Source organism: Apiospora aurea (genome assembly GCF_038362705.1).
Source record: "Apiospora aurea strain CBS 24483 chromosome Unknown utg000008l_segment0_segment0, whole genome shotgun sequence".
Taxonomy (NCBI): domain Eukaryota; kingdom Fungi; phylum Ascomycota; class Sordariomycetes; order Amphisphaeriales; family Apiosporaceae; genus Apiospora; species Apiospora aurea.
This window is the reverse complement of record NW_027117395.1, coordinates 3,510,056-3,533,562: the sequence shown is the minus strand read 5'-3', so window position 1 is coordinate 3,533,562 and position 23,507 is coordinate 3,510,056. Positions and strand designations below refer to the sequence as shown.

General features: G+C 53.9%; 4 protein-coding genes across 4 annotated transcripts; 2 read left to right on the top strand and 2 right to left on the bottom strand.

Annotated features, from left to right (window-relative positions):
• Positions 1-2,029: 2,029 nt before the first annotated feature.
• On the top strand, positions 2,030-3,449 carry PG986_012545 (uncharacterized protein; the record flags this gene model as incomplete). The annotated part of the gene is made up of 2 exons (XM_066848767.1): positions 2,030-2,057; positions 2,122-3,449. 2 exons carry the CDS (start codon positions 2,030-2,032, stop codon positions 3,447-3,449), a joined length of 1,356 nt encoding a protein of 451 aa, XP_066695463.1.
• A 2,531-nt stretch (positions 3,450-5,980) lies between these two features.
• On the bottom strand, positions 5,981-7,654 carry PG986_012544 (FAD binding domain protein; the record flags this gene model as incomplete). The annotated part of the gene is made up of 4 exons (XM_066848766.1): positions 5,981-6,269; positions 6,346-6,629; positions 6,677-7,265; positions 7,347-7,654. The coding sequence occupies 4 exons, from the start codon at positions 7,652-7,654 to the stop codon at positions 5,981-5,983; spliced, it is 1,470 nt and encodes a 489-aa protein (XP_066695462.1).
• Positions 7,655-8,959: 1,305 nt separating this feature from the next.
• On the top strand, positions 8,960-9,905 carry PG986_012543 (uncharacterized protein; the record flags this gene model as incomplete). The annotated part of the gene is made up of 2 exons (XM_066848765.1): positions 8,960-9,551; positions 9,604-9,905. The coding sequence occupies 2 exons, from the start codon at positions 8,960-8,962 to the stop codon at positions 9,903-9,905; spliced, it is 894 nt and encodes a 297-aa protein (XP_066695461.1).
• A 7,750-nt stretch (positions 9,906-17,655) lies between these two features.
• PG986_012542 (uncharacterized protein) lies at positions 17,656-18,424 on the bottom strand (the record flags this gene model as incomplete). Its single annotated transcript, XM_066848764.1, has 2 exons — positions 17,656-18,237; positions 18,320-18,424. 2 exons carry the CDS (start codon positions 18,422-18,424, stop codon positions 17,656-17,658), a joined length of 687 nt encoding a protein of 228 aa, XP_066695460.1.
• Positions 18,425-23,507: the final 5,083 nt, after the last annotated feature.

The following is a 23,507-nucleotide window of genomic DNA, read 5'->3' as shown; positions in this document are numbered from 1 at the left end:
ACAATACCTGGCAGCTTTGGGGGGGCTGGCTGGCTGACAGGGTGCCCGACAGCAGTTCTGGCAGAGCAACATGGGAACATGGGGGGGCCTGCTGGCTTTCGGGCTGTCGGTCGGAGGCTTAGCTCCAAGGTAGGGTCACGGTAGGCCCCAGGCGGACTGGGGTTTGCTGGGTTCGCGTTGGATTGACTGAATCGACGGCGGCATTTGGCTTGCTGCTTGCGACTTTACGTGCCATCGGGTGTCGTCAACGCGCGCGTCCTCCACAAGTTGAAGCCAAGACCGGTCCTGGGATGCAACATGGAATCAGGAAAGCCAATTCAGTTTAGAGCCTATGCCTATGCGCGCTACCTTAAGCACCTGCTGTATGTACGAAATCTCCGATTGCTGGCGAAATGGCCCGGTCTCGAGATTGGATCTGCTTTCATTCTTTCCTTTTGTTCCTTGGCGGTGGCTGCTTCACATTGTTTCTGCCGGCATGGAGATGGAACGGCTGTCAAAAAAGCCAAAAACGAGGAACGTCGGCTGTCTCAATGTCTCGGATAAGCCATTGTACGGGACTATCAGGTTTGGATCGACAGTAGATGCGAATGTTCTGGCCATGATGAGCTGCATTGGCAGGAAGGGGGGCTTGCAACTGCAACTAAAAAGAGCGCACGCTGCTGCAGGGGTGGCGACCATCCGCGAGCCAACTGGCCACCTGCAGTGGCCTGCCTTCTGGCCTGCCTTGCCAAAGGACTGCCAAAGGGCTCCTCCGCCTACGCCCGGGGTCGTGCCAATGTCTCCCCAAGGCCTCTCTAGGGCCTCCCCTAGCGGCGCAAGAAAGAACCCTGATTGGCCCTGAGCGGCTGAAATTTCCGAGGAGGGGTGTGTGCAATAACACGATCGTTAGACGGTCAGATAATAGATGAGTGCCCTGGGCGCCGAGTGGTCATTTCCATGCGCGCTCGTCTGCGCTCGTCTGCGGCGCTCGTCTGCCACTCTCACTGATCCGAGTGGGCCTCCTGTCCCTGGGCGGTCCAAGGATGCTACCCTCCGTCTGCCCTCCTTGGCCTGCTTGGCGCATGCTCGACGAGTCGGGCGAATAGGAGGCCAGGCAGCCCCTCTCGACTTGTTTCGCTAAGAGTGCCACTGCACCCGCAATCTTTGGCGTTTCCTAGCACCTTTCGTTCCTGACTCCCTGAATCAGCTGAGTGCCCCCGGACGGATCACCACACAACACCCCCGTCGCCAGCCCAGACAGACACACACCCAGACACGCAACGCAACGCACACACACACCACCCCCATCCTATCCATCAATCCATCCATCCATCCATCCATCGACCCGCTCGTTCGTTCGTTCGTCTGCTCTGCTCCGTCTTCCGTCTCGAGAGAGGCCCAAGCCCATTGTATTCATCCCATCCATTCTCTTCTTCTTTACCTTACCACCACCACGAGCGAGACACACTGAGAGAGCGCCTCTTTTTCGCCAACACCACCCGCCTCAACCATTTGTCATCGCCCTCTTTCTCGCCGCCGTCTCCTACTTCGACGCTGCCGATGTCCTGGATGATCATCTAAGAGCCACCTCGGTCTCGTTCCATTTCTTTTGAGCTAGTCTCTCAGTCCACTCGTTTCCAGTTTGATTCTCTACGCACAACACCTGCGCCCGGCAACACAGGTGAAGCAAGCCTCACCAGCCCAGCAACCAGCCATCAATCCTCCACCCCTTTCCACCACCACATTTCGTCATACGCCATCCTCCTTCGCCCCCGTCTTCTCCTCGGACCGCCGTTAGGATTTTTTGGATACTGTGGGAAGCCGTCACGCACGCATCGCTATAGCAAATTATCGAAGTGGGATACCATCCGAAAAAGGTGGTTGCTACGCTTGGCACGACCGGGATCTGCGCTGAGCCATCCCAATACTTCGCCAAGTGCCTTCGCCTATTTTCGATATACCGCCTGGGTTTTTGTTGACGAGTATCAACACTTCCTACGCCCCTCGCTTTTCAATTTGTCAGATATTGTCACCATATCGCTTGCCCACAATGGCGAGCCATGCGGCACTCGCATCTGGTGAGACTCCACCCTCAGCTACCGACAACCATGGTCAGCCTACGAGACTAACATTGAGCCATAGATACCATTCATTCTCTTTTCTCACGACAAGAAGGCTGTCTAGACTGCCTGAACGTTAGTCCAACATGTCCCGACTGTAAAGACAACGAGGTGTGCCAGTTCACGTCGAAATCATGCCACGCCTGCCCGCAAGCCTATTGCGCCCTCGACCCTGACGCAGCAAACCAAAACTCGTCAGGAGGCTCGACCAGCAGCTCATCGCCAAACACGGGTGCCATCGTTGGTGGTGTAATCGGAGGGTTGGCAGCTATCGCCATTCTAACATACCTGGTCTGGAGGTTCTGCATAAAGAACAAGCGGGGAGATTACCAGGGAGAGCAATGGCAAACGGACCCGGAGCATAGCAAGGAAGGAAACGACGATATGGCTTCGAGACGGTCGGCACGGCAATCAACGCATTCGGTCCATTCCCTTGCCTCGACTGTTCTTACACGGGCCTCGAACATCATCCAGATCGCTTATATCCCAGGCGTTACCAACCGAGCCACGCCCACATCGCCCACCGTCTTGGTACCCCCTGTGCCGCCGATCCCTCTTGCTCACTCCGAGTCGGGAAGCCCTTCGCCTTACCAGGAGCAGCATTTCTTTGTGCCTGGCGATCTTCGCGACTCGACGTACTCTGGCATCTCAGGCTACACTGACCGCACGTCAATGGCTCGCACCTCTTACGCTCCTCGCTCCAGTGTCGCGTCGACAATCTACGGCAAGAACGCGGTGGTGTCGCAAATGCCTGCGCAAAAGGGCACCCTTCTGAAGCCGTCTATCATTAGTGTCAAGTCCAAGGCTGGCAGTGGTGAAAGCGTCACGCCGCCTGTACCCTCGGTCGACTATAACAAATACGATAATGACAAGCCCCCTCCATCGCCGGCCTTCAGTATTGGAGCAACATTCTTCAAGAACGCAAGCGCGTCTACAGCCACAGCAGTTCGCCCTCAAGTCGTCAGTGTCGGCAGTAGCGGCCCTAAGCAGGTCTCTATCAAGACAAAGACTCCGACTGATTCCATTGCTGAAGAACCGGAAAGCGCCGAGGGCTCACCGAAAGCCAAGGCCGCGGCCCGGGTTTCAAAGGCTGTTACCGAGATCGAGGACACGCCAGCCGTCGACCAGGGGCCTTTCTCGGATCCTCCCAAACCTTCCGAGCCCCCTAAAACTCCCAAATCTCCCAAATCTCCTCGCACAAAGAGTGATTTGAGTGGGTTGATTGAAGAGGCCACCCGTCGGGCAGCTGAGAGCAGGACGAACTCGATGGCGTCGGCACCCCGTTCGATGACCTCGGTGCCCCGTGAATGCACCAGCCCCTTTGGGGACCAGCACGCCGTGAAAGAGTAGAGTAGACCTTTTCGGATTCTCTACCTACTCGTACCGTGTAAAGAAAACAAGAACCCGACGACACTTTTGCCGACGTTGAGATGTCGACACTATACCCCATATATTTTCTTCGAGTATCTATTTTGGATAGATCTTTATTTATCCCTCTGGGGCCAGCCACTATGGCAACCCCTGAACGAGCCTGTCTTTCTTTTTATCATTTATTTCCAAGGCACGGAGCAAGCGGTTATGGCGTTTTACCTGGCATCTCCGAATAGGAATGATGTGAACTCAGTGGTCAGCCTTCTCATAGTGTGGCCTTCTTGTAGACCATGAAGTATATGGTCGCCTCAAGCTATTTTCGGAGGACGTTTGTTCCATACGGCATCTTCTTCGATATAGAGACGAGAAATGCAATGTTTTTGAATGACAAACCAATTCGTGACCTCATAGTGTCACAGATCTACGTATTATCATGCGAGGCCAAATAAATACCAGAAGTGAATACTGTACCTAGTTCGTCAGCAGCTTGCGGATTCCTGTATACCCCAAACTATGCTGTCTACAAGTATTCGTGCGAGATATTCCCATATCATCATACGCCAGACCGATACTTCCCTACCTGTGGGGTTTCAATGCGTTCATTCGTTCAGACGTTCCGCATGAGCAACCTGTCCCTATTCAGTTTGCCAGTCACTACCGCTCCGCCACTATGACGTACAAAGTTTCGTGCAACGACGCCCGAGAGAGAGATACCGAGCGTGGGACTGTGCATCGTTACTTGTGCGTGGGCTCCAACTTGAAGCTGGGGGAGTCGGGCGCGGTTGTGCATACTCGAGCGACGCGGAAGACGAATGGATGGACAAAAGGGGAGCGGTGCTTGAAAGGGGACTCGGTGTTATTCGAAGTCGGAATTGGAAAAAAGCCTCCCTCCGTCTTTCTGGTTCGTCTGCCTGTTGGGGTGGCTTTTCTCGGTCATGCTTTCGGCGTTCTGCGTATACGAGGATGGCGAAGGCATGAAAAGGGGGAGCCTCTTGAAAGGTTACTGTCGTGATCGAGCTGGGTACCGTTGGGTTGAGAGAACACCGGTCCTGGACAATTCTGGTCTATATTATCAGGAGCGATGAACTCCATTCAAGGCGATATCTCCGTATGAGATCGGCCAGACTGCAGCTGGACGAGCATACGTCCAATTGAGTGTCTCGTGGTCGTAGAAGGAGCAACTGTCTTCACCCTCCTCTCCATGTCCTCTGGCATGAGCAAGTTGGCGGTCAGCAAGACATATACAAGCACCAAAGCCTAATTCACCTTACTTATATAGCCCCAAAAAATATCCCAACATCACAGCGGCTTGTGGAGTTGTGGATATGACGAAAAGCAAAGGCTGCTACGTCTTTCCTATTCAGGAGACATGAACCCTGGCCCGTCATCAAGTCTTGCCCAAATGCAGATGTCGGTACCCTGGTCACACAGCTCATGCTGCACACTTACAGATGGGTCTTTTCGAGATCCAACAACCAGCCTGCGGCTGAAGCTTTGACGTTGGGTTTGGGAGCTGAGCCGCACTATAATAGTGTGGCATTTCCCTTTTCGGAAACCGGGATCCTGGCTGGTGCTTGTATGTTGCGGCTTACTCCCAACGGCGCGGAGCCGACCGAGCCATGCTCAGACAGGATAACGACGGACGATTTGAAATGTTTACACAATGTCAGCTGGATACCATGGATTCCTTCGACACCCTCTCTCTCCCTCTCTCACACACACTGCTCAAAATGTTGTGAATTGATGTTGCAGAACGAACAGTCTGTATCTGCCTAGCGGGTGTGTTCTCAGCTGAGCTGAGACGAGCTGGGCCTAGCTGTGGGGCTGCTTGGGCGGTCAGTCCTATACAGTAAGCTCTTGTCGGTGCTGGGAGTAGGAGGATGCTCAGCCGCGTTCTTTGAAGCCATGGAAGCATGCATACAGGTAAGAAAAAAGCTTTGACCGTGTAGGCAATGCTTGGGTGTCTATAGCAGACAGACATGGGCAAATCGTTCCTCCTTTCCCTTTTGGGATGCCGGGACCCTGGTCACTCGGTATGCGTCTGTATATGTAGCAACTCCAGTCAGCCACGTTGACGACGACCCAAATCCACCTACTATACGTGAATGTTCTGAGTTGCAAGCGGTAGTTTCCTCTTTGGGACATCGGGACCCTGGTCCCCCAAGCTGGCATAAGAAAAGGGCGACCAGGTCTCCGGTTACCTGTTTAGGAAATCTATCCATGCCTTGAGGTGACTTGCGAGACCGGAAAGAGCCGCGATGCCCAAGGCCGACATAGTGTGGTAAAGTTGGATCAGTAACAAACACAGCATATACTCAGGAGAAGCATGTCGGGCTTTTCCCCAGCAAGACTCGACGCTATTCAAGTCACCGTCCACCCAGTCGCCATACACACATCACTACAAGGCACATCTTACCAATTACCCTGGCCGATGACGCCCTCAGTACCCTGGGGGCATTCCTCTGAAGGGTCCATGGTTTATAACGCATTCCCAGCTACGGGCAATACCCTTATTCCAAGTCCAGCGGGCTCCTGGCTCCTCTCCCAAGAGACCAGACTCCTGCAGAGTAAATGATGAAAGCCGAGACGGCAAAGAGAAAAACCAGCCCTTTGAAAAAGACCGTCCTCCCGGAAGACCCAAGTTGAGGCTCGTTGTTGTTCTTCTTCGCCGCCGGAAGTTCCCATTTCTGCTTCGCCCAGCTGCGCGTCCCAATGTGCTCTTCGAAGGGGACGAAGCTCAGCTTCGGGGCGGACGCCAGGAACACGGCGACCTGCTTAGCCCCTGGCACGAACAAGGCACTGCAAGGAATTGGCGGTGTTAGAACCGTGCGTTGCTCTGCTAGTGGCGGTAATGGCTTGCTTGCTTGGCACTCACGGTAGGATCCATCGTTGCATCATGTACCAACCCCAGCCGTCGTACGCCTGCATCCGCGTCCACGCCCAGCTCAGGTGGTAAAACAGCTTGATCCGGGGCATGTGCGACTCCTGGTAGTCCTGGAACGCGCGACGTATCTCGTTATCGCTGGGCTTCTTTTCCTTTTCGTCGTCCGATCGATGCCGACGATGGTCGACGGCGGCGTAGATCTCGTTGGCCAGCACGACGGCGCTCTCCATGGCCAGGTTGCCGCCGAACCCCCGTTGGGCGTGACCTTGTGCGCGCTGTCGCCGCATAGCACGGTCAGCCCGAGGAACCAGTGCGACAGAACACCCTCGTCGAGGGCCACGAGCACGCCGCAGGTGCGGGTCTTCCAGACGTCGCCGAACACCAGCGTCTCGGAGACGGGACACTCTAAATACCGCGCCGCCTCGGCGTCGGCGTCGGCCTCGGTGAAACGCAGGCGGTTGGGATGCTTGCTCACCCGTCCATGCGGCATCTTGACGAACAGGAAGAAGTAGACATGGTCCGGCTGCGTCAAGAACAAGAACGAAAACCCGTCGTGGGAGACGGCGCTGACGGCGTCGGCGCCCAGGCCGTGCTGATAGGGCGCGACGCCCGTCAGGCAGGTGTACGTCGCCGTGATGCTCTGCTTCTCGTCGACGGTGATGAGGCCGGGGCACAGCCGGTGGGCGCGCTCCCACATCAGCTCGCGCACGGCGCTGTGGATCCCGTCGCAGCCGATGACGATGTCGCCCTCGTGGACCGCGCCGTCGGCGAGCACGACTTTGACGCGGCTCGCATCTTCGGTGATGCTGGAGGCGCGGGCGTGTTCGATTACTTTGGACTTGTCTGGGAGCTCGTCATAGAGCGTTTGGAGGAAGACTCTTCTTTCGAAGGTCATGGCGAGATACCCGTTTCTTGAATAAACCCCCTAGTCAGAGAACACATGATGACAGGCAAGTACGGAAAGGGACGGTGTTGTTAAGACACCTGCTCACCTATCCGATATTTCCTTGAGAAAAGGGGAGGTGGTATGGGTCTTCCCGTCCGAACCGCGGAGGTGGAAGTCCTGCATCTCGGCCGTCTTCGCAACCATAACATCGTAGAGGCCCAGCTGGTCCAGGATCCGGGCGCCGTTCGGGTACATGCTGATACTGGAGCCCCACGCGGGCGCGACGGGGTGCTTGTCCAGCACGACGTAGTCGATGTCGGCCGCCTTGTCGAAGGCATGGGCGAGGGTCAGGCCGGCAACGCCGGCGCCAACGATGATTACCTTGAACCAGCCGTCTGTTCCGGGCCCGTCCATGTTGGCAGGATGAGTTGGGGCCGCAATGATGAGTATAGGGATGGCTTGAGGAGTTGACGATGACCAAGAAGGAGGAGGCCTGGGTGCTTTGACAGAGTTGTCCATGTACTATATTGTAACGATATCATTCTTATAACTCCGGCTGTCCCGGGGACGACCGTCCTATACTGGGAAACGATATAGCTACCGACACGGCAAAATCACCACCGATGGGCGAAAGAACCAGTCGGTCCAGAGCCCCCCTCGCAGTTTGTGCAACCGTATTTGTAACCGTACTTGCAACCGTACTCCCCGCCGCAGAGTCACATCGCCGAATGTCCAGCAGACGAACTATTGCATGTGCTGGAACCCTACTTGCAGGATTTTGGGGGCCGCCGACCTCATCCGACCGTACGGTAGCCATATCAGAGGTCTGGCAGAAACATCGATCTCCGGCTGAGGCATAGTTAATTATCATTGGCCATGCGCCTTTGTAGTTTCACGTCCTGGAGGGTGCAAAACAAATAGGGGCAGTTCCCGTGCAGCTACCAAAGCGAAATACCACTAGCGAAACCGCTCGTATCATGAATGAAAGGAAGATAAGCACTAGGAAAGGAAAGGACAGGAATATCGCTGATTGGTTCCTTCAAACTGTTCCAATACTGTCCAAGTAGTACGTCTACTTGAGCTTCTGCCTCATGACACATCTCTCAGATTTGTGCAGTTTGATCAACCTAAATATATGCTGGCATTAGTCGTTCGTTTCTCTTATCAGCCGGTCTCTTGGCCAATGATTCATAAATTCAATCAATCCAAGGTCGAGGAAAGAAGGCTTCCGGGTGATGACATGATCGGGTCATGGACTGAATACTCCAACTAAGAGCCACACAGCCCCTATCAAATAGCAGACCTCGGATACTTTGACGAGAAGAGTTACGAGATGTCAATTCCTCAAAACGAATCACTTCCTGTAAGGTTTTCTCGACTCCAATGGCACTATTCTTGATCGATATCCCTATATACAACAACAAAGGGTGTGCTGAAAGAGAATGCCAGCTCTTGTATTAGACAAAAACCAAAGACATTGTATTGATGAATCGCATTGTATAACTGTGTTCGTAAAAGAGCTCGAGGGCAGCACTTAAGGGGACAATAAACATTTTCAGGAAAGGTCTAGCTGTCATCCATAGAGACAGTGGCCTAATTGTTTAAGAGTCCCCTGTGCTACGTTTTTCAATAACTATCACTGCCAGTAACTCACTAGCATACTGTCTGCCGTCCCCAGCAAGATGGCTCCCGTTACTTTTACCTTCAAGTCATGTGGGCATGCAGAAAACGATCCCAAGCCCCACGAGATATGGAAGAAGTTACAGGACCGAGCAGTCCTACCACAGGCCCTGGCCGTCAAGACCGACCTACCCTGCCGACCCTGCAGCAAATCGCAGGTGTCATACTACAGTGACATCTCCGTCTGGCTGCACAAGGCCTGCGGCACCCGCACCAGTAACAATCATCCTCATCATCGTCGTGGCAATCAATACAGGTATAGCCACGTCTTCTTCGTCCCCGCCATTGGCCGAACTAATCTGGGTCAGGCCCGCCCTGGAGCAACAACACCCCGAGATCCCCGAAGCCAAGCGCATGTGCGCCCTGCTGGCCCTGGTAGCCCGCGGGCTACGCTCACGGTACGCCGGCGCCCTCGAGGCCGAGCTGCGGGGCCCCTTCGCTCACGGCCGCCGCAACGCATTGCAGCGGCACCTGACGGACGGCGGCGTGTTGTTGACGGAGACGCATGCCTTTTACGTGGCACAGGCCAAGCGGTTCGGCCGCATCGCGGCCCTCGTCGACGCGATCGCCGCCACCCACGCGGCCCCTGTGCCCGATGGCCAACCCGCCGCACCTCGCCGCCGCCCCCACCGTGAAACCCGGGACGCTCGCCTACTTCCGGCGGCGCGTGGAGCGGAGCACAGCCGCGGTCGGGGCGCGCTCGGACGAGCTGGTCGCGCGGGCGGCGCGGCTCGCGGACAGCCTGCCGGTCGTCCGCCCGGTGGCGGAGAACGACGCCGTGGCCGTCGGTCCCGGGGACGAGCAGGTCCGGCTCATCAGGGGCATGGAGCGCGTCGTTGACGACGTGGCGGGGCTGGTGGCGGGCCTTCGCGAGGTGGTTGCTCGGGCTGAGACTTCGCCGCTTGGATTGCAGGAGGAGTACGAGGCTGCGCCGCGCAAGATCTTTGGGGGCTCTTCTGAGGTAAGGAACTTACTTACATGGTGATGATAGGATTTGATGTTGGGTAGGTAAGGGAATATGACGGGTAAGTAACTAGGGATTGGATGGACTTAGCTGGGCATCAAGTGACGATGACGGCATTCTCTTCCAATGACACTTCAACAGCCAATAATGGGGAGGATGTGATGGCGTCCGAGAAAGTAGCCAGCGTGTGTAGACCGACATTGAGCCAACAGCAATGCGCCGCAGAAGCAAGTAAGTGTCCAGGCTGCCCGAACCCGGCTGCCTGCAAGCAGCAATGTTCCTCCGGAAATGCATCACCCTGGTTCCCCGAAACCTGGGGGAAGGGAGGAAACGGCGGGTTTCCCGCGTCAGGGTCATCTTTGGTTGGGCCAAGACAAGGCTGACGTGCAGCTTATTCTCCCTCTCTCCTTTGGCCTTCCTGTATGCAGCCTCTTCTCGCATATCGGGGACTGCTGCACATGTATCGGGGATTTACACATAGCCTTACTCACATGTATGCCACCGTGTCTCGGGTCGAGGACCTTTCACGGGAAAATGAGAAGGTGGGCAAGAAAGGAGAGAGTGTGCTGGTTGGCTTGACGTATGCGGGATGCCACATTTCGGGAACCAACCGAAGAAAGATCGTCAGTCGGAGTTTCTTGTCTCTGTGAGTTACATGTCTCGGTGCCAGCCACGCCATCCCACCGCGACGGTTGACGGTATCTGCAGGCTCGAACACCGGCACAGTGGAAGATCCATATATAATGAAAATAGAGAGAGGTAGGGAACCCTCTCTCCTTGGCTACATGGAATTCGCCTATGCAGTGGGGGTGTGACTGGTAGGTTACATGCAGCACATACATACATGGGATTTGGGAGTAGGAGTTTGGTAGGAATATAAGTACGCAGATCCTTTTTCGCACCCGGCATGACGGAACAAGAAAAACTGGACCGGAGCTTCTCGATGGGACACATGTGCATATGCATGTGGCTCACGATACCGAGCGAATGAATTTAGATAGACAGCTGAGACCCAACAACCCGACTATCATTGCCCCTACCGAGGAGACGCGATTCACACATATGCACCTCGGGGCATGGACCCGTCGGAATCCTAACTCCGGAGCAACTAACTAACCCCCACACCTGGTCGACTATCTGATAGGTATCTGTATGTATGTAGCCTCCCGAGGCGTCTGCAATGCAAGGAATGACGATAGATTGCGCCAGTGGCAAGCCTACGGTTCTTCATGTTAACCGAGTCCACTCCCCGTGTTCGGGGAGCGAAGCTGCGTCAAGGGCATGCGCATATGCCGTCAGCATGGCTGGCTGCTTCTCACATGCGTCGCCAAGTGAACTCGAGCGCGGCCGCGTCCCGCCTGGCAGATACATACATACCTACCTCAGCCGAATCCAGAGACAGGAAGGCATCTCATCAGTCTGACGGGTTTCTGGTCACTTCGCAACTACCACGGCTTACTTACATAGACGCTCGACTTTGGTTTTGCATTTAGGCGAAAATGGCAACCCTGGCGTCTTGCTTCACTCTCACGGAGATTGTGCACGAAAGGAGAAAGACGTCAAATCTCATTGTCTTTCTTGCCTACACCGGTTGAGCGGTTGAGAAGAGTAGGGTTCTGTTCACTTCCATGCAAGGACCCTTTTCAACTCGTTGCCCCGACAGGAGAGGGCTGACGGAGACGGATGCTGGAAGACGGACGTGCGCTTCACTACAACGCAACATCCGTCTCTCCCAGGGGGTGGATGGTACAGTGGTTACCCGAACGGGAAGGAAGTCAAACGAGAAGGAATACCGGATGGCCAGTTGACAGGGCTGACAGGCTAGACTCTGGGACGGACGTAGGATGCGGCGCAGGTCAGCCCCCGGACCGGACTTCCCCTTGAAGAGGGCAGCAAATCCCCGGCAAACCCGGTGTAAGTAACGTAACGTACATAACGTGCAATGAACCCCTTGTGTATTGAGAGAAGGCCGCATCTGGTAGCCCCAGTAATTCTGTACTGCGCATTTATTATGGTTCACAGGGTTCAATAGAAGGTGGAGGAGAAGGAAGAGCATAGCGAAAGGAACGCCAGCCGGGATAACGGATGCCTGCTCGGTGATAGTGGATTGCACACACACACACACACACACACACACACACATATGCACTGTACTTTTATATCTGGGCCTCGCTCGTCGTAAGTTTCGAGCCGCGCAACAGCCGGGAGAGTCCACCATACACACGATTCGGGGGTATGTACGCGCGGGCGCGGAGTCCGCCCCTTAGTCTACATAACGGACATATTTCTTTATGGGATGGGAAGAACCCTAACCGACGACGACGCCTGATAAAGTGGTATGCAGAGCAATCCATCTGCCCAAGGATGAGACGCAACATACGCCCACGGGCTTATCTCTGCATGCATGTATGTGATGCAGGAGCAGCAGTGGCGCGCCGCCGTATGCATTCCCACAGGGCTATGATAGTCAGACATCACTACTTGTTTGCCATTGGTTGCTCGTGTTCGGACCCCGTCCGAATCGGCGAGGGTAGGTAGATGGGAAGACGGGAGAGAACGGCTGAAGAGAAAGAGAAAGCCTCAGGCAATGGACAAGACCGACTCGCGGGTTCCAAGTTTTGGTGAGGGGGATCCTTCCTTGAATCGGACATACGATACCGCCATATCTGTTCGTGGGGGTCACGAAGTCACACAAAGTCCCCGAATCCACAACTGGCTTAATCTGACTTGCCTACCCCCATTTCCATGTAAAGGGCCGAGAGAAAGAAAGAAAGAAAGAAAGAAAGAAAGAAAGAGGAGGAGATAGGAAGAGAAGGGGGAACAGGAAGAGAAGGGTCTTGAGCGAGTAATAATAGGCCCCGGGAGAGCGTATTTGGTAGTCAGAAACCTTATTGCTGCTGGGTGGGAAGGCGGACGTGTGGCCCTGACTAGGTACCAGATGGCATGCTTCCAGAAGGGGTGATTTCGATATACAACAGTACCCATATGGTTACGCCTGGGTGAAGATCACTCCCCCTTCCCGACAGTCCCTATACAACGCTGCTGGAACACGTACGGAACGGTAAAGTAGTAGGTAGGGTTAAGGTAAAGTCCATGCCCGTGGTTCTAGATCAGGCCGGCCACGTTTTTTGCCATGCGACGAGCAGGGACGCTTGGGATGTTTGCTGTATATATTCAACAGAGTCATGGTATATGCTGCGAGGATTAACGACTGCAAGTCGTCGATGGGAAGCGGGCGTGTGGCTGGCTATCTGAACGTACATGCACGCATTCGTCTACCAAGCAATTTTCAGAACGACTCTTCCCTCCCTCCCGGCCAAGCAAGGGGCTACGATAAAACCCAAAAGGAGTGCAAGATGCGAAGAAGATCAAAATCCCTCGAGTCAATACATATGCAGCAGCAGCATGGAGAGCAAGCCAAGACATTAAGCGAAGGCAGCGTGCGTCTGTTTGTTGCTATGCCTCGGCGCTAATGTATCCATCCGTCGTCCTTACGACAAACTGGCATCACTGTTTTTACCACCGACGTACGGCTCTCATCTGCCCCCCAAAGTTACAAATCAAACTCCTTATCGAGCATCAACACATGAGACGGTCACCTGCCTCGTTTCTTCCGGGCCATGATGAACAGACAGTTCGGTTACTTAGTCACTTTGGAGGGGGAAACGCAAGAACGAAAAGAAGAAAAAAAGAAAGAAATGAAAAAAGAAAAGAAAAAGGGTTCATTGGCCCAATGCAACGATAGCCACCGGGCCCAGGGTCCTGGTCTTCCGGGAAGTGGGGGACCGGAGTAAAGACCCAACCAAAGCCGGATGGATTCAACGTGGACACGCAGCAGGGGTGGACGGAGGGATTCGAACTTTTTTTTCTTCTCTCTCTTTCACATTATTGATTTGCCAGTCCATCGGCTATTCAATTGCTAATTGGACATTCACCGAAGCGCCCCTTTACCGACCTGCCGACCTCTTTCCTCATGGGGCAATGGGCTAGGTATTCTTCCTCTTTTTTCTTCTTTTAGCAGTCTTCTTCCAATCTCATCTAGGTATGTACTCTATCGTCTGTCTCGTACTCAAGTAGGTATGGCCAAACTGTCTGGTATATGTATCACTTGACTGGAGCTTATAATAACTCCCGGGGCCCACTTGACCAGACTGCCGCGGGTCGGTTCTCCAATGTCGAAATTAAATACCCTATATGAGTACCCGATATAGGCCGGCTGTGGAATTGGGTCGTTCGCCGGCCTACTGTACTTCCGCCGACTGCAGCCCATTCTTTTTTAGATACTTAATAATAGTGCCGTGCAGCAAGCGCGCGCCGTATAGTAAGTAGCTGTAGTGCACGTAAGCAAGCAAGGATCCGGCCGGTGTTGTGTAAAAGCAAGGCAGCCAGAGCGAATAGTCCGCAAGTAAAACCTGTAAAACATATGACAACCGGGAGAGGGTATGGCGATGTGCATCCCGTCCCTCTCGTAACGGGCCCGTCTTACCGACGGCGTGTTCACCCGCGGCTGCGTTCCCTGGAAGGGCCAGCCCAGCTCTATTGCGTCAAGATCCCTGATGGACAAGGAGAGCGTGTAGTTCTGGCATGACATCAGCTCAACGGGATATAGCGCGAGAAAAGGAAGACCAGAGCAAACAAGAAAGACGGCTGCGGAAACAGACGTTCTCTACGTCATTCATACTGGGGAGAAGGCGATGACAGTCGACAACAGCCCATCCCGGCGTGTTAGTAAGCCAGTAGTAAGTAACCCAAGTTTATCAATAAATGAACAAACCCCAGAAAAGCACACCAGCAAACAAAAAGTCGACCAACAGCTCAGCGGCCGAAGGGGCACTAGCGTGCTGCAGCTAGCAAAAAAAGGTTCACGAACGGCTTCTCGTCTTGCAGCGCCTCCGGAATGTCGGAACAGCCGCCAGCCTCTGGTCTCTGGTCGCCTCTGGTCGCCTCTGGTCGCCTGTTCAGTGGGCACGGCGGCAAAGCAGCACGAAGAAGGAAAAGAGGCTGGGCCGGGCCTGGGTAGGTATCCGTATCCCAAACCGTCGGTGTGAGTGGCCGAGGCCCCCCTCAAGACTACCCGGGAATGCAAGGTGAGAGAGCCGGTTGGTTGGTTGGGTTGAGTGGTGAGCGAAAATGGCTACTGTACCTTTTTTTTTTCGTTGCTCTTTCCAGTACCGGTAATAATTGTAGCTCCATTTTCATGGAGGATCGGAGTTATCGGCACGCTACGGTAGAAATAACCCGGGTCTTAACAGTCAGCACATAGTCGCGTCCAGCGGGCCTTGTTGTATATCTGACACACGTCGCCTAGCAGCAAGTGGCATTGGTAATCAATTCTATAATATGCGCCAAAAAAACAAAAAAACAGAAGAGAGCCTCAAAGTTTCGACGAAGACGACGACGACGACGACTTGCTATCTTCATCCGGTTTGGCAAAATGTCACCACCAGAGGGGCGAAGAAGGGAAGAGGGGGCGGCGCGCGGGCTACACCACAGCGGGCTAACTGGTTTGCATAAGGTGCTAGCGAAAGGTGAACGACACAGATATGGGGCAACGCACTCCTTGCACCACTACTGTACATGCTCCCTAATAGGTTACTTACTCCATACATACTGCTGTACTGTACTTACTTAAATCCGTACATTTGCAGGAGTTCGTCGCGTGGCAGCGCAGTAGCCAGCCAGGGTGGACAACAGGCCACAGGGTAAAGGCCTTTCATTGGCGTATACGAATAAAAAACAGGTACGGAGTACAGTCAGTCACTTACGTACGCGCATTGATGATGAACTGTATTACTTTATTCCGTAAACTAAAATACTTAGTCGACCTATCTGGATACCCAAAAGTGTAGATCTTGGTTTCCGCCCGGAACAATACTTATTATTAGGTGAAAAGGGACAGAGAAATAAAAGAAAGAGGGTATGTAAGGTATGTATGTAGTCAAGTAGTATTGCCCGTTGCTGCCCAATGAACAGGGCGGGGCCCAGGCACAAAGAAGAAGAAAAAAAAGTACCCAAGTCAAAGCCGTGCTAACTCACAACGGTCAATGCCCTTCCCCCCATGTCCTAGTAACCGTATTATCAAAATTACTAATATGGAATATGGTTAATTGCTTTCTCTCCTTACTCCTCCACCGTCGCCGCCTGGCCTCCTACTCCTCCTTCTTGCCTTTGCTTGCCCCCCCCCCTTCCCCTCGTCGGCCGAGTCAAACATGCCTTTGCCCTCGACTAGCCTAGCGGGCGAGCCCGGCAGGCTGTAGTGGTTCGTTGGCAGCGGACTACTGCTTCAAGGCATGAACAAATGCTAGCCCGGGGGCCAATGAGGCGGCAAGGCGAGAGCTGATCGCTTTCCATTAGTCCCCCCCCAGCCCTAAGAAGGGTGGATGATATGTAAGTGGATGTAGATGGCCTGGCAGGAGGATCGTATAAAGCTGCGTCAAGCTTGGCACGATTGGCACGAGAGAGGGTTAACGGGGGTGGCTGCCTGCCCCCAAGCTCCAAACTCCAGGAGAAGCAACAGCGACGGGCTGTCTGCAATTCCTTCCGAATGGGTAAAAAAGACCCTTAGGCACAAGACCCCTAGGCAGAAGAACCCTGTGATGAGGCTCGTCCTTCCTTGTTGCGTATTGTATCTGGCCAAGCCCATAATAGGTGTGACGTTTGCACGGGGAAAAGCAGATCATAATGGCCTGGAACCCCCAGCTCCGAATCCCAAACTGCGCTGCACGGGGCGCAACTTGGCTGCGGGACGATGATCTCGACGAGGGCTGCGCCTGTTTCGTACTGAGCCGTCTGTTTTAGAGCTGCGACTGTGGGGTTGATTGATAGCGCCGAGGACCGCAAGGCAGGCACTCAATTTCCGACTACCCCTAGTCCGTCCACCATACAACAACAACAACAGCATCCAGTCCAACGTGTACGGCCAAGTATGATACACGCATGTCGCCTACGCAGATAAGATAGATTGCCAATCAGCCTCACCGAGCCTTGGAGCGTCCAAAGGCCAAGTTTTTCGTCATGGGCAGCAGTCAGCCCGTCACTGGGTTCCGATATGGCAAGGGTGGAGAGACATAGACTTTTGCCCAGCAATTTGAATTCAATTGAGCATGTGTTGGCTCGGCCCATTGGTTGTAACGCGTGTGAACGCAAGAGGTATCTGGGGGACCATGTCCCCATGGGGGCCTGCAGTGCTCGACAATGGAACAAGTATCCAAGATGCAGGCAGGTAGGTACGTACTAAGACTGGGCGTCTCACAAACATGCCGTAAAAAAGACATTTCAGACACACGGGGTTCTGATCCGAAGTCACGAAGCTCGCCCCCTCCCCGACGCCAAACTATATCCTCCAAGACATCACCACTCCACCGGGGCTTCCTGCCGCATCCAAGACCAAGGACTCCCGGCTGCCTTTGCTCATCCTTGCCGTTAGCATTCGAAAGGGGGTAACTAAAAGAACCTTGCGCCCGTAGATGCCTCTTTTTTTATCGTACGCCGTTCGCCAGACCGAAAGCTGGTTGTAGATATCTCTGATATGGTGCTGTGATAAAGATGAACGTATGATGTGTGGTATAAACAGGGTCTCGACCAAAGCCGACGTCGCGGATGCACACAGCGCACCTTTGTGCGTAGTGACACCGACCGTCTCGGGTCTCTGCACAACCCGGCTCGATACGAAACCTGGGAAGAACGTGTGCGACCGAGTTGTCGCCGTGAGATGCCCTTCCAGAGCCCGCGCGTTCCTATCCCCGCGAGCAATGTAGGTGGCGCGAGAGGCTTATAATACGACACAATTACGCTTGCCTTTGCCTCCTGCTTTGCCTGTGCGTGCGCTCGACGCACCGTTCGGGGCGGGATTGCGGCGATCTTGTTGCGTTGGCCGCGCAGCTGCTTGTCGCTGGCGACGGAGTATCCGTACAACATCGTAAAAGGCCTTCTCGACATTGATGCAGTTCTTGGCCGACGCCTCGACGAATTCGCAGCCTAGTTCGCGTGCCAGAGCATGCCCTTCTTGTGTCGATACTTCTCGTTCTGTCACGCGGTCGCTCTTGTTGCCAACCAACATGATGGGGACGTTGGCGTTAGCGGCCACGTTGGATATCGGGGACCCGGGGTACGTCGGTGATGCGTTGACGGATTCCTTAACCCGCTGAATCTGGTGGTGAAACCTCTTGATGCGTGAGAAAGAAGATCGTGACGATATGCTGTAGACCAACACGAAACCTTCGCCGTCCCGGATCCACTGATCTCGTAGTGCCGTGTATTCTTCTTGGCCGGCTGTGTCGAGCACCTCCAGCATGCACGCCTGGCCATCTATCACGACTTGTTTTCTGTACGAATCTTCGATCGTGGGGTCGTACTACATTCCAGTGACAGGTTAGTCTCGAGTCGAAGCAGAAGCTGCGCAATTGGGCACCGGGGCGAGAGGGGGGGCGACCTACAGTCTCGACGAAATGTTGTAAACACAGTTGAATCGTCAGAGCTGTCTTTCCAACACCACCGTCACCCAGCACCACCAACTTGTACAATACCATCTTGCCCGCCATAGTGGAGGATTTCGTGTATCTTCCAAAAGGCTCAACCAGGCCGTCAATTAAATCCGTGTCCTTACAGTAGGGAGGAGACGAGACAGGGGCGGACGAGCGTTGCGTTGTTGTAGGCTTGGTTTTTGAGTGTCTGTCCAAAAAGAGGGGTCGGAGACGGCCGCAAAGCCAATGTTGGATCCAAGCAACTCCCAAAAGGTTTGGAGCGACGGAAAGCAAGCGAACGTATGGTAGCGTCCAGATGGGACCGACTGACCGACCAGGCGACGGACAATTAGACCGATAGACGACGACGATTGGGCAGATTGGTAGCAGTGTTTAGACAGTGTGCACTTGGATCTGTCGATTCCGGTCGCGATCACTGAGGAAAATGCGGAGGCCGCTTGTGATTGTGGAAGGCAATCCCGGCTATCCAGAGGGTTCAATCAGAACAAATCACTTGGGATGCTTGCGTAACGGGAGGCGGAGGGAGGGGGTTAAGAAGGGTGCGCAGCAGCTGATGTTGGAGGGATAATAGGAGGAGGCGTGGGAGGGAGAGAGGGAGGGAGAGGAGCAAGCGCGCACTGCAAGAGATAACAAGACAACGTGAGAGTTTATTGCTTGTCTGGTTCAGGGATGGGGTTTTGTTGATGTGGTGGTTGGTGGTTGTTAGGTAGGTAGATCGGTAGGGATGGATTGTGGCATGCAGCAGTAGCAGCAATAGCAGCAGCAGTAGCGGTAGCAGCAGCAGCAGCAGCAGCAAGCAAAAGAAGTAGCAGCAGCTCTCTCGGGTCAAGCAAGTCAAGCTCAAGTCAAGAGCGAAAAGAGTTAATAACAACAACGAAAGCAGACTGGGGAACTGCTCTGGCCGGGTGGACTGGGACTGGGCTGGGCTAATAAAATAAACCGGCAGCAGCACGCAGCAGGAAAACAGAGGGGTTTGGTTCGTGTGTGGGAGAAAAGAGGCAGGACGCTGGAAGGGATAGCGAGACTCGAGCTCGGGTGTGGAGAAGCCAATGTAAGCGGGAGAGAGAGGGCGAGGGAAAGAAGAGGGTCTGAGCTTGGACGGTTCTTTTTAGGAGAGACCCAGGCCCGGTCGTGGTATGTATATGCGCAGTAGGGGAACAATACCTTATATACCTAGTCGCCAATGTAATAAGGGACCGGTCTTTCTGGGAGATGGTGAGCTGCAGGGTTGCGGTACAGATGGGAGATGGCAGTACCTTGGGTCGCCGTGTATGAAGGCATGTAGCAGAGTATCCTGCTTTTTATTCTTTCTGTTTCTTCGCGAATTGGAGGGACATGGATCCAAATGATGACGGCCCAGACAATCAGGAGCAAAATAAGGTAGGTAGGTCAACGAGAACAAATCATGTGCTGCCTTACCACTTTACCAGCTACCAGCACCTGCCACCAGCACCTGCTACCAGCTACCTGCAGTCAAGTATGTACATACATGCAGACAGATTAGATAGATAGATATACTCCATCCGCGTACAGCCTTTGGACCATCAGCACAGGTACATAAATACACGATGATGATTATGGAACGAATACAGGACGAACGATAGCGACAGGCAGTGCACTCAATCGTATTTGGGATAGACTTCTTAAAAAGGTCAACTACGCAGCTAGAGAAACGCCGACGAGGCAAAGCACAAACGGCCAGGCAGGTAGGTAGACCAGCCAAGAGGAGTGTAATGAGTTCTGTTCTTGTGCAAAAGGCACCGACCTACCGGCCTACCGACCCATGCCAATTGGCCAAGGATCAAGCAAGAAGGGCCAAAAAAATTCCTGTGCTCAAGGGTCAAGGATTACAAGCAAGCAAGCAAGCAAGCAAGCAAGCAAGCAAGCAAGCAACTGGCTGCGAACCAAGTGGAGGAGGGAAAAAGTGCCGGGGTCGCTTTTGGGGGGGTTGTGGCTCAACTGGGGGGCCAAAGAAACCAGACTGGGAACTGGGGGTGGTCGGTCGGTGCTGGGTGCTGGGTGCTGGGTGCTGGGTGCTGGGTGCTGGGTGCTGGGTAGTAGGTATCAGAAGAAGTAACCAGCCCAGACTCGGCTCGGCGCTTTGCATGGAAAGCAGGCAGGTGGTGGCAGTAGTAGTATCAGTAGCAGCAGCAGCTAGACCAGCTCACAGATGTAGATTCAAGGTACATACTTAAGTAGTGACGCAAGAAAGATATCAAAGCAGAAAGCACCTGCATCTGGCCTCCCTCCCCTAACAGCAACAGCTAGAGAGCAGGAAGGACTAGACGGCCTAGCTCCCGTCTCCAGCACCGTTTTTCTTCATCGCCCAACCCAGCTCAGTCAGCCAGCCCTTAGGTTAGTGGGGTAGTAGATGCGAACTTGGGGAGGAAGTTGACCTCGCACGCAAAGCCATCATGTCATGCATGTACATCAGTAGTGTCCCTGTATGAACAGCTAACGGGGGCAAAAAGAGGCAGAGAGTATATCCTCCAATGTTGCAATGCTATGTTGTGTTCTATGCGTTGCGTTGCGACAGGTCTCACTCGGGTAGGTAGACGGACAGATACTCCGTTATGCCGTATGGCTGACGACCCCCGAAACCTTATTGGCCTGCTTTTCCGCGCTTGTTCCTTATGCGCGTGGTGTTACCTTTGCCATGTTCGCTTCTCTTTCTTTATTCCCTCCTACTCCCACCCGTTTGTCTCGCGCTCTTCTGTTGGGCAGGTGACGCTAAGCGAACAAGACTGACAAAACAAGAGGGCCAGCAGTGGCTGAGAAGATCGCACGGAGCCGGAGACTTCACCGGTGGGAGGTCTGTGTAAAAAAGCTGTTGTTGGCGTTGCAGAAGGGCATATGATAGGTCCTATCGCACAGCACACGCGCTTGCTTGTGATGTCGTTAGGTCAGACAGTACCAATAGCGCCCGGCGTGACTGTGCAACCCATGTTTATGCCCACGGATCTAATCTAGAAGGACAACAAACAGGTTAGGTCAGGCCTCGAGTTATTATAGTAGCAGGTAGGCAATATATAAGTAGAAAGAAAGAGCTTGGAATGCTACATTAGTAGAGCGCGACTAAAAAGTACGGAAGTATCCAAGGGACTGGATCGTAGCCAAGAGCGAACATGGGCTGGCTGCACAGTCACAATAACGCCTCGCCTGTTCTGGGGCCAATGACCCAGCAGCCCGTTCAAGCTGCTGTTTACCAGATATGAAGTGACTGTCCTCTTCCGCGGAATGAAGCGATAAAAGCAATCAAATGCAGGATGGGTCTGCATATCATTCAGGGATCCCTGGCTACGGAGGCCGTTACGGTTTTTGTGGGAAAGCAGCAGTCCTGTTCGGTCAGTTGGGGTGTAGATTCCAGGTTACAGTGGCTATTGTAATTACGGCACTCGGAACAATCAGCCACGGAGCGAGAGCCATTACCACGGCGGACACGGACAAGGAACAATAACGAAGCCATACTAATTGCCCGACCACGACTCAGAATATTACGTATCGTATCGCATCAGAACAGCTGTTGCTACTTTTTTTTGCCCCCTCCCTCTCTCCCTTCCCGGATGTTGCCCAACGACCACGACCCGAGTTATCGACGGGTTCGCTGGTTGCAGGATGCAATGATGATCTTGGAAAAGGAAAACCCAAGCGCACCGCACGGCTGGTGACTGCCTTTGATCGACAAACCGGCATTAGACATACAGTAGTCGTACCCATACATGCCATACGTACGAAGATGTCTTCACACAACCCCGCAGCAGCAGCAGCAGCCCAAACGCCGAGATGGCCGCGGATTTGGACTTTTTGGCCGACGGGGTCGAACGGAAACCGCGTCGGGGTTGGGAATGGGAATGAGGATGGGGGATATGATAGGGCAGAGCTCAGCGTCGAGCCGCCCAATAGCAGGAATATATCACATCTCGCTTGCGGGTGCGCGCGAAGGGATTATAGCAAGCGGCCTTGCCTGCTGTGCTGTGCTGTGACGGTCGACTTACGGTGGGCACAAGCAAAACACCCGTCTCCAGCCAAGGCACCAAGGCACACGCACCTGCTTGAACGTTTCTAACGGGCTGGAAGAGCCTGCTGCCTACCAGCGCTTGCCGCACGGCATTGACGCATTGCAATGTGACAAAGGCTGCCTACATGCAATTAACATAGCCACCTACTCCGTACATGGTAGTATCAACTGATCGCTCCCGACCCGGCCGAGGTCCAGAGAGACGGCGAAACAAGAACCCAAGGAGGAGAAAATACAAAACAACTGGATACCGGAAGCTAGGCCGATAGTGAGTGATCCCAAATTCCTTATATAACAGGGTCGGGGATCGGAGAAAAGACGAGCTGCCACTCCAACCCCACCAGCCCACCATCCATAAAATTGATGACCGATCATGGACATGGCGCCACAAATATCTAACAACCAGATTACTACTACCTGCCTACTAATACACACGTATAGGTATGCATGTATGTACTTGCTTTACTTACGCGAGCACAGTATGACATGCCTGACGGCATGCCATAGCATGTTGTACTCGTTTCCCGAAAGACCAGACCGGGAGAGATGGGAGAATGTTTGCTTGAACACGATCCATCGCGTTGCAGCAGACCAGTGTGGCTGCAGCAGCCATGACGCAGTCAAGTACTTGCCTGCATGGCCTGGAGCATGGTTATCTCGTAAGGAGAGAGATCGATGATATGAAATGCACCACCTTCCTTCCTGCCGTTTTCAACTGAGCCTCAACCCCCTGCTTGCGCGTGAGGAGTTTGTCCTGCTACCCTAGCCGTTCCATGCCTTCCTGCTAACCTTGCATACCTAAACGAAACGAGATATCAGACAATCCATTCTGTCGGGACCGCTTCCTCACAGAGATCAAGCATGGCAGAGACAATGCTTTTGGTCTTGGCCCGATTGCTGCGGCAAGCGTCTAATGCCAGGAAGGTTCAGCGAGATCGTATCGCTCTCACACATGCACCCTCCTCTTGCTCTTCTCAGCAAGCTGAAGTGTGGTTCACGATCTTCGTTGCTGAGCCCCTGCAGAGGCACCATGCGTGCCTCTACAACTGACTGCCAACCCAGCCGTCCTCAACGTACAGACGGACCTGGCGTACCTACTATGGTTCAGCCACGGACTCATCC